Here is a 10,986-nt window from a genome sequence, read left to right on the forward strand (position 1 = left end):
AGATTGTTGTTGGTGTTGTTTGTTTTGTTGCAATTTTAGATTAGACTTTGTTTTAAAAAGAGAGAAAGAATCTTAAATTTCCAATTCACTGATTGTTATAGTTAATTGAAATGTTTAAATATTTAGAATTCATCGTGTTTAGGCTCAGCCTTATCTTCATCATCATCATCGACATCATTTGCTGTTTCTTCTTCCTTGTCAATTTCTTCGTCTTTCTTAGTTTCGGCTGCAGCTTCAGCGGCTTTTCTTTCCTCTTCGTCTTGTTTCTCTTTCATTTTCTTTTCTTCTTTTACTCTTTCTAAAATTTCATTCAAAGTTTCATCGGCTTCCTTTTCACTGTCGCTAATTAATACATTGTCGAAAATGGTTCCAGCCTTAACTTGCCATAAATCAAAACCAACTCCACAAACTTCAGGGTATCGGTAAAGTTTATCATCAGCAACATATTCAGGATTATCGATTTCAGGATGAACCCATGGTCCTTTATAAGCTGGATTATCGATTTGTTTTGGTTTCCATTCACCTGAAGAAAATAAAAATACGAAAAAAACATAATGAGAAATGAGAAATTGACAAATCATTATTTTTCAATATATCGCATGAATAATGAACAAAGAGAAAGTGTTGAAACATTCATTCTTTCCATCTCTCTACAGGTAACTTGCTTACTCTCACTCTCAGTCATTCTTTTTCTTTTTCTTTTCCTTCTTTCTCTTACTCTTACTCTTACTCTTTTCCAACATTCTTCTAATTGAATGACTTTTCTTTTCTCTTACCTTTGAATGCAGGATTATTAATTTGTGGTGGTTCCCATTCACCATCCATCTCATCATCCCAATCTTCGGGTTTAGTGGCATCAGGATCTGGAATATATTCTGGTTGTTCCCAATCTTCGGGTTTCTTGTCTTCTGGATCATCAATTTTAGCTCGGTCATCCCAGTCTTCGGGTTTCTTGGCATTTGGATCCTTAATTTTCTTTGGAGCTAAGAAGTTCCAATCTTTTTCTAATTCACCCTTTTCAACGGTTTCACCATCGATTGATACTTTGTAAGTGTTGTCTGGTTTAACAACCAATCGATAAACATGAGTATGAACATCATCTTTACATCGAATGTCCTTATTAATGAGCAAGTTTTTTCCTTTGTAATTGAAAATTGCATGAACTTTTTTGGTTGCTGGACCACAGATATCAGGTCCGAACATAAGTAAATAAGGTGATTCACCATGAAGTTGCTTTTGATCAAGTGAACAATCAAATACTTTCAAGTATCCACCACCACAGTCAATGTTTTGTTCATGTTTAACTACAAGTGCAAAAGAAACAATACAAATGCGGAAAACAATTAATCAAACAAATGATGATATGGTAACAACATATTGATTGGATGCGATTAGGTTGCATAGTAGATAATCAGATAATAAATTTAAATTTCCAATACTCTACAGTACAAATTAAGACACGTTTACTTAGTTAATTGTTTTGCTTTAAACACATTTGATTGAAATTATTCTTCAAACTAAAATCTAAATGCTGGTTAATGTTAATGTAGGCGATATTGTATACGTCACACACCCAAACCACATTTACCAGGGGAGCAAGAAACTTAATATTCACCAGTTACTCTGACTCTGGACAAAGACTTAAATTGCCACGTTGATGAGATACTATGGGATCAAGATAACACTTTAACCATAGATAATAAATCATCATGGCAATTGAAACAACTAAAAAAGCGAAGAAAAGAAAAGAACAAATGAATTACCTGAATATTGAATGACCAGATCTTTTCCTTCATTATCAAATTTATTATCTTCAAATTTAGCTGAAAGCCCATAAAATCTGGCATCTTGTGATGTTTTGATTCCTTTGTCTTTCAAGTCATCGCCATAAAATTTACCGGCAGTCCATTCGAATTTACCAAATTCTTTACCCGAAAACTCTGATTGTACCCATCGCTTATCCCAACTTGGAGAATCAAATTCTTCTCTAAAATAAACAGTTGCACCAATGCCAGTGGCCAGACAGGCAAATAGAGCAACTAACAAGTTTCCAGTCATTACCTAAGTTAGAAACAAAATTTAATGTAAATTATAAATTAACGAATCTTTCATAAAAGTGGACAAAGGTAGGTGACAATTAAGATTAAGAGAAACAATGACAACCAGTAGAAAAGAATGAAAGAAAACACCAGAAACAAGACTTACCTTTGAATGTAAAAAGATCTACAAAGAAACAAACAATTATTGCAGTGAGTTAATTAAATAGATTTTGGGGAAACTAAAGAGTAAATTAACCAATAGAAAAGAAAAGACAAACGGACACAATTAAGAAATAAAAACCATTAATTAATCATCAATTAATCCCAACAACTCAATCTATTAACTGATCAGATTTTATATTCTTCAAGTCGAGACAAAACTCATTCTAATCATTTCCAAGTGTAACAATCTCATTGGTCCAAATTCTTTTGCGCATGAGCACAATCAAAATGCTCTTTTCTTTTCTTTTTAATTATCTAATCTTTTTATTTTCTTTCCTTCCAATCAATTGATTGTCTTTCCCAATTTATTGTCATTAATTAACAGTAACAAATTATCACAGTTCCAGGCTAATAACAAGTAATCAAATCGATTGAATTGTTGGAACAATTGAAAGAACTCAATTTTCCTTAGTGTGTCTTTTAACTAAATTGTGAGTTTATCTTTAAAAGGAAATCATCATGACGCCGGTTGAGCTCATCGACTGAATAGGAACCAGAATCTTCATCGCTCATCATTCAAATTAAAGTTTTCTCTTTTTCTTTCTCCTTTAATCAAATGTCAATTAGCTTTCAGTCGCACGTGCTTATTGATATTGTTCTTCAGTGTTTTTCTTAATTCTATGTTCATCTTGATCATCTTTTCCTCGTCGTTGTTGTTTAATCTTGTTCTCGTAATTTATTGGTTATCATCGATTGATCATATTGTTGATTTAAAGAGAAAAGAGAAAATATTGTGATACCTTTTGTTTCTCTTGTTTTGGTTGTTCTCTTTTTCTCTTTAATTGTGAACGTTGTTTTCTTTTTTCTTCTTTCATTTTGTTTAATTTTCTTTTTTCTTCTCTTGTGGTGGAATAACAACAACCACTTTTACCATATTGATGACGTTGCACGAAACCACTTTGGTTCCTCTTCCCTCTTTCTTGGACTCTCAGGATACTTACATATGCACAACATATTCTCCGAGGTGTTTTGTCATCCAAAAGGTTTGATACCCATGGATCACTTTTCTATCCTTTGTTTGGGTCTCTAACGGAATTCATTCATTACAATGTTGAACCTGAATCAACTTTGAAAATGGAAATGAAGAAACAATGGTAAGACTCAAGATCTGTCCGTCAGCTCGATATTTTCAATTTTCAGCTGATTTTTTTTCACGGATTAAGGTTCGGTTTGATTGTCTCAGGCTCTCGGGCCTTTCTTTGGTCATGGTGACCCTTATTAGCGAAGATCTAACCTAACCTAGTTTAAACAAACACAATTAACTGAACAATTAAGTCCATTTTCATATGTAGCTTGAACTTTCGAAAAAAAAGTCGAAAAAAAGTCAGCTCAAAGATCTTGAGTCTTACCGAAAAAATTAAATTCGTAGCTATGTAACTATCGCCATCTCTTAGATTACTTAAGAGATGAACATTGTTTTATTCTTTTGTAGGTGGCGTTGAGAATTAATCTGTTTCTCTTTCAATTTGTTCTGAGATTTTGATGACAAAAGTGATTAGATATTTTTCGGTGTTGGTTGTTTTTTTCTAGTGAATTATTATTCCAATGATTATTTTATGATTTTTTTTTGCGGAATTAATACTGAGCTTACTTCTTTGCGATCATTAAGTCGAAGAATTCGTAACAAAATAGTTAAAGCTTTCGACTTATCTGGACGAAACATCGCTTTGATCTGAGAATTGTAGATATTTCTAGTCTGTAAAAGTCTGATTTTCTGAACGCGCATAAAAAGTTGTCTTTAAACTCTTAATTTCATACATGAAAAGTCTACCAATGCTAAGAAAAAGTGATCTAAAGTTACAACTTTGAACGCGATTAGCTAATCTTTTGTTGATCAAATTTTTCTACTAATTAACTTTAACAAATTCAACTGATTAATGATTCAAAAAAAAATGGGTTATAACTGAATTGGAATTTAATTTACTTAAATTACGATCAAATCAAAGCGAACACGAGCTTAATTAATGGTTGTGATTATGAGAAATAAACTAATCTAAATGACCAAAGTTGATTGTTAACATTGAGAATTTGTGTTGAGAGTTTGCAGAGAAAAAGAAAGAGAAAAAAGAAAGAAGAAGAGGCGGAGCCTAAAATCACGCCACTTCTCTTGTGTTGTTGGTTGATCACTGGAAGAAAACTTTTCTTATTTAGAAAATGACAATTAACTGTTCGTAACCAAATAATTAAGTTAATTTGCTGATTTTGTTCCGGTTGATTGTTATTAAATTTCTATTTCCTCCTGTTAGCCAGCTTGATCAGTTTTCTATTGGGTAAACTTGACCTGTGATATTTGAAAATTGTTTTTCTTTTTATTTCATTTTCTCTTGTGTGTCAAATTGACTAGAATAATATTGTTATTATGGTTCTCTTTGTTGTCTCTCTATCTAAAGTCGCTTTACCACCGATAATCAATGGTGAAGGTGCTTTCTTTGCTCGACATTTGTCCACCATGACATCTACTCATCACTTCTGGAGAACCCCAGCAGAAAAGGTTAGTTAAACTATTCATTTTATTCTCAAGGAAGTAAAAATTTTCTCCTCTCATTTATGATTATCTATTTACTATCGTCACCATTATCATTACTCTCGTCACAATGATCCCGGTTCTTATCAAGTGTTTGCCTTTCACTCAACAATTTATTTTCCATTATATTCCTAATACCTCACCTTTCCTATCCTAATGTTCCCTAGGCCTTTATCTTCATGAGAGTTTACTGTTCTTTTTAAATAAAGAGAGAGAGAGAGAGAGAGAGAGAGACAATCGTATCCAAAGTTTCTTTGTTACCAAGTGAATTCTAATCAGAATTTTTGGTTATGTTTGCTTTTCATAGAAAGAATTTAAAGCCCGACGACAATTGCTGAATACTCTACGTTGGCATGGAACATCAACTCAGGGTAAACCGAACGAACCCAATTTGGCCTTCGTTAAACACATAACCATTCAAACCTGTGGACCTTTGTACCAGAATTGGAGAGAGACCAGAAAATCTTACGCTGGTGCACCGAAAGAAGGATTAACTTTTAATGTTGAATATGTTGATACTAAAGATTTTACTAATAGTGATAAAGCTCCGTTGTTCTTGCTCTTCATGGATCCCCTGGATCGCATAAGGATTTTCACCCCTTGATTAATCATTTAGCACCTAAAGGGGTTCGTCTGATAGCACCAAATTTTCCTGGTTAGTGATTGTTATTCCTTGATTGAAGTTTTCTCACTTTAATCTATGATTTGATTGACTAACGGAATTTTTTTTCTCCTTTTTTTCATCTTCACTCTATTATCAGAATATTCTGCAATCGATCGGACAAAATACTTTCAACATTCATGCCATGAAAAGAGAGAATATCTTAGAGACTTCCTCAAATCGATTGACGTTGACAAGTAATTAAATGAAAGAGATTGACAATTACTTTATTAAATAATGTAACGAATGATTTATTTCATTTCCAATAGATTAGATATGCTTGTGACTCATAGTAGTGCCGTTTTTCCAGCATTGGATATGTGGGCTAATGGAGGTTTTCCAATACGATCTTTCACCTTGATTAATCCTGCTGGACATCGTCGTATTGTCGGAATGAAACCAGCCTGGTTTATTGATAATCTTATCCGATGTGCTCTTAATCCAGTGGGTCGAGCTATTTTCCGTAAAATTGGTAAAATAATTTTCAAATTGAAAGGAGTCGCCGTTCGAGTTGACTCTTTGGACGATGTCATTCACGCAGGAACGGTCATGTTTTTATCAGAATCAGAGAAAGTAAGATTCGTTCAATCATCATATAGTAAATTAAAAATTCATCTCTACAATCATTCATCCAAGTGAATCACCTTGACCATTCAAAATCTACCTTTAGCTAGAAAACATCGCCTTTAATTTGATTTTAATCTTCTCTCCTCTCTTATCCAATTAACCTTCAGTCATTTGAGACTCTCACTCGGTTCTAAATCTCCTTGATCCTATCAACTTGATTATTATTATGATTATCTAATATTTCTTATACTCCATCTCTCTTTCTATTATTATTACCTTCTCAATCTAATGATTTCTTTTTTCTTCCTTTTCCTCTATCCAGTTATCAGGATATTTGGAAACCTTGAGGCAACAAAAATCCAATTTATTGTACATATACAGTGAGAACGATAAACTGGTAGAAAAGGACATTTTCTGTGAAATGGCCCAGATTCTCGATGCCAAGGAATCTCAATACACCAAATATGATGGCGAAGGGAAATGCATCGTCCGAGGTTAGTCTTTATCCCGATCGTTCCGTCACTTTCTCTCTCTCAGAATGATGATTATCTTTATTTGTATTCTAAATCTTTAGTGAAAGAAACGTTAGTAATTGGAAATATAATACTACGTTTACATTTCTGATTCTCTTAATGATTATCATTTATCTCTCTTTTCATTGATTCTACAAACAGATTGATTAACAATCAATCTCTTTTTCGTTCAACTCTCATCACTATTTCAAAGTCTATCACTAGATTTGTATCACTCTGTTTCCAACTGATCAAAAAAAGTTAGAATTACTTTCTAACAAAGCCTATCAGTTAATTGCTGTTAAGTTGATTAACAATCACATTACTGTCAGCAGAAAAGTAATTGTCTTTCACGTTTCGTTTTTCTTTTGTAATTGTGATTACGCGTAACAATCAATAGCAATTTAAATTACTGAATATCCTCAAAGTAGCATTTAGAATTGATTCCAAGGTAATTTTCTTCAATTCGATTCATTAACTTTGGCGGGAGCGAAATTTTTATTATCTTTGTGTGGCCTTAAAAATTTTATTTAAAAAAAAGTAATAATTATTCAAATTGATTCTAATTGTGTTTTCTTTCTCAAATATTTAATCAGGTTCTCAAGATGATTGGATGAAAATAATTCAATTCCAACGAGGTGGACATTATGCATTTTTGAAATTCGCAAATATTGTTAACCCTGCAATCGAACAACTTCTCGTTGATGTTACTCGACAACAGAAACAAATCGAACTTGAAGTAGATTCGATCGGCTGTCAATCGAAACAATCATTGAAATATTCTAATCAAAGTTATATGTTATGATATGGTAACAACATATTGATTGGTTGCATAGATATACTTCATGTAGATAATCAGATAATAAATTTAAATTTCCAATACTCTACAGCACAAATTAAGACACATTAATTAATTGTATTAGTTTAAACACATTTGATTGAAATTATTCTTCAAACTACAATCTAAGTTCTGGTTAATTTTAATGTAGGCGATATTGTGATGTTTTGATTCCTTTGTCTTTCAAGTCATCGCCATAAAATTTACCGGCAGTCCATTCGAATTTACCAAATTCTTTACCCGAAAACTCTGATTGTACCCATCGCTTATCCCAACTTGGAGAATCAAATTCTTCTCTAAAATAAACAGTTGCACCAATGCCAGTGGCCAGACAGGCAAATAGAGCAACTAACAAGTTTCCAGTCATTACCTAAGTTAGAAACAAAATTTAATGTAAATTATAAATTAACGAATCTTTCATAAAAGTGGACAAAGGTAGGTGACAATTAAGATTAAGAGAAACAATTGTGAGAAACAATGACAACCAGTAGAAAAGAATGAAAGAAAACACCAGAAATCAGACTTACCTTTGAATGTAAAAAGATCTACAAAGAAACAAACAATTATTCATTTTACCCACCTTTTTATTTCCAGGTATCACTGGGTCACTTATATTCACATATTAATACTAAATTCAAATAAATTTAGTGAAATTATCACTCAAATTAACCAATTTACAAAAAAAAACTTTCTGCAGTTTTTGCTCTTTACTTGTGCCTCCATCTGGTTGTTCGGTGTGAAGTTCACACTGTGAACTAATTTTCCTGCTTTTCTGTAGGTTGCAGTCTCTTCTTGTTACTCTTTGTTTTGATGACAAAAGTGATTAGATATTTTTCTGTGTTTGGTTGTTTTTTTTTAATATTTTCTCTCTCTCTCTATCTCTCTTCCTCTTCCTTTTATCATCAAACAATTAAAATTGATCCATTGTTGTATAAGTGAAGTAATTTTTTTCCTCCAGTGTTTCCAATTGGAGTCAACCGGAACCTTTTGGATGACAAAACATTGTCATCCAAAAGGTTTGATACCGTTACCCATAGATCACTTTTCTATCCTTTGTTTGGGTCTCTAACGGAATTCATTCATCACAGTGTTTGGTGGAAATTTGTCTAATGTCTCCTCTTAAATTTTCTTCGATAGACTGATTAATCATTTTTCCATTGGAAATTACAATTGTACACCATCACGAATTCCCATAGTCACTATGTTCCAGTTAAACTCACTCTTCTAATTCATCATGAGATTAAGGATTCGTCGTTCTCACATCTTTCTGATTATTTTTTTGGGACTGCTGTCAATTGGATGGACCTTATTCATCCGACATGATGGTAGATGGAAAACATTTGGTTCTGGAGCGAAATTTTCGAAAATGATGAAAATGGTTCCAATCAATTGATACCATTACCACAATCATCCCTTGGAACATCTTCTGATCATAAAAATTATTCAAAATGCCATGGTATCAAAAAGATTGACTGTCTAATCAACAATGAGTTTACAATCAGCTGTTTGAGAACATCAGATGAAACTCATATTCCGTTTTCTTTTATCCGTCGTTATTTTGACATTTATGGTAAATTGATTGTAACCAAAACTGGAGATGAATACTTTGACTGGGAGCATAGTTATTCAAAGGTCTACTTCCCGAAAGATATTTACAATTACAAAGGAACTTATTTGTGGTTTGATAATTACAATGTTGAAGTTCGTGATAGAGTAAAACTAATATCTGGTCTGAAAGGTGTTCCTATTTCAACCCAATGGGAACCTCGTGGTCATTTTTATCCAATTCAAATTGCCCAATTTGGTTTGTCACATTTCAGTAAACATTAACTCTTGATAAACCCAGAGTGACCGTTTTGGAAGATGGTCTTTTCAAACAGGATCGCTGGGAATTAACTGTTAAAGGTGATCATGTGAAAATTCATTCCATGGAAAATGACAGTGAGATCGATAATGATAATGAACCAGGATTCTATGTGACCAATAACGTATTAAACAACGATAATAAAGTATTACTTTTGGATGGGAAGGAGATAACGTTTCAAATAAAGTGGACAAAGAAACATAATGACCTTTCCTTGTCTCTACGAGTTAAACCTTTGGGTGATTTTAGTTTCACAGTTTTCCTTAAAACGGATCCTGATAAGTATGAGTACGCGATCGCCTATGGTGCAAATGATATTGATTTTGACGAGAAAACTTTTACCTATGGATTTGGAAAGAACAAAAGTGGTACCATATAGTTCGTGAAGTGGGTGTTGATCTGTCGAAAGCATTAACGGTGTTGAATAGAAAGTTATTAACAAAGGTGAAAAATCTCCATGTGGCTCGAATACAGTTCACTGGAAAAGCAATGATCGACGATGTAATTCTGTCTTCAAGTGCTCACGAATCTCACTTTTTCTCCGCTGTTCGTTGGTTAGTTGATAATCAAGATGATTCAGGGGGATGGCCAATTAGTACAACTCGAAAACTCTCTAACGGGGCCTTAACATTGAACCCTGGCTGGTACTCGGCAATGGCTCAAGGACAAGCGATCTCCCTATTAACCCGAATGTATCATCATGTCGGCGATCAAGTCTATTTGAAAGCAGCCATTCGTGCGATTGGATTATTTAATGTTACCTCTGATAAAGGAGGATTTCGAACTTATTTTCTCGATAAATATCCTTGGTACGCTTGAAATCGTTTTCGGTGCCTCTTTCTTGCTTCATTTTCAATTCTCTATTTATTAACAAGTATCTTTTTTCCCCTTTGTTACTTTTTTCAGGTATGAAGAATATCCAACAATTCCAAGTAGTTTCGTTCTAAATGGTTTCATCTATTCATTGTTTGGATTGTACGATTTAAAGATGAGCTGTACCGGAACATGTCCATTAGCGGAGAAATATTTTAATGAAGGAATCCAATCACTGAAACATTTATTGTCCCTTTTCGATACTGGATCGGGGACACTTTACGATTTACGACATTTCACCCTAAAAACTGAACCCAAAATCGCTCGATGGGACTACCATACAACTCACATTAATCAACTTTTATATCTAAATACACTTTTAAATAATCATCCGTTTCTATCAACGGTAACAAAAAGGTGGATCAGTTATATGAAAGGAAAACGAGCTCCACACAATTAATTTATTTTCTCTCACCAGTATCCAAATTATTTTCTAATTTATCTCTGTAAATTATAAATATTCCAGTTTTCTACAATTGCCCTTACAACATGATACTCAATCCATATTTAAATATAGTCGCTAATGAGCTTACTAATCTAATCAAGGGTTTACGATCATTTCGAGCCCAATTTTGTTTGCCCATTGAAACTTGCAATTGACAATATTTGTATCAATTCAAACAATTGTTATTATCGACGTTTCCATTATCATTGTCAAATTTTCTCGAAACTAATAAGACATTTGATAAAACGATCTCTCAAAGTTCTGTTGACTTTTACTCGAAAGAAAAGGACCAAAGTCATTTTGATGGAAAAATCAGTTGGTGAATGACCGAAGTGCTGAGATTATGGTGACCATTGGAAAAAGTATCCATTTGTTGTGTCTACTTTTCTCTTCTGTAAATGTTTCAACGTAAAGAATAAGCAACAGTTTTATTAATTGATT

General features: G+C 33.1%; 2 protein-coding genes and 1 pseudogene across 2 annotated transcripts; 2 read left to right on the forward strand and 1 right to left on the reverse strand.

Annotated features, from left to right (window-relative positions):
* Window positions 1-22: 22 nt before the first annotated feature.
* Window positions 23-2,417, reverse strand: LOC128393761 (calreticulin-like). The gene is made up of 4 exons (XM_053353976.1): window positions 2,206-2,417; window positions 1,764-2,061; window positions 777-1,304; window positions 23-523 (listed from the first exon to the last, which is right to left on the reverse strand). Exons 2-4 carry the CDS (start codon window positions 2,056-2,058, stop codon window positions 123-125), a joined length of 1,224 nt encoding a protein of 407 aa, XP_053209951.1. The 5' UTR covers window positions 2,059-2,061; window positions 2,206-2,417; the 3' UTR covers window positions 23-122.
* A 1,216-nt stretch (window positions 2,418-3,633) lies between these two features.
* LOC128393760 (uncharacterized protein F35H12.5-like) lies at window positions 3,634-7,412 on the forward strand. Its single transcript, XM_053353975.1, is given in 7 exon segments — window positions 3,634-4,752; window positions 5,093-5,333; window positions 5,336-5,440; window positions 5,547-5,643; window positions 5,716-6,019; window positions 6,336-6,507; window positions 7,122-7,412. Coding segments are annotated over 7 exon segments (1,260 nt in total). The 5' UTR covers window positions 3,634-4,620; the 3' UTR covers window positions 7,331-7,412.
* Window positions 7,413-8,257: 845 nt separating this feature from the next.
* On the forward strand, window positions 8,258-10,794 carry LOC128393759 (D-glucuronyl C5-epimerase-like; annotated as a pseudogene).
* Window positions 10,795-10,986: the final 192 nt, after the last annotated feature.

This window comes from Panonychus citri, unplaced genomic scaffold, assembly GCF_014898815.1.
Source record: "Panonychus citri isolate SS breed McGregor unplaced genomic scaffold, ASM1489881v1 Contig00138, whole genome shotgun sequence".
Taxonomy (NCBI): Eukaryota; Metazoa; Arthropoda; class Arachnida; order Trombidiformes; family Tetranychidae; genus Panonychus; species Panonychus citri.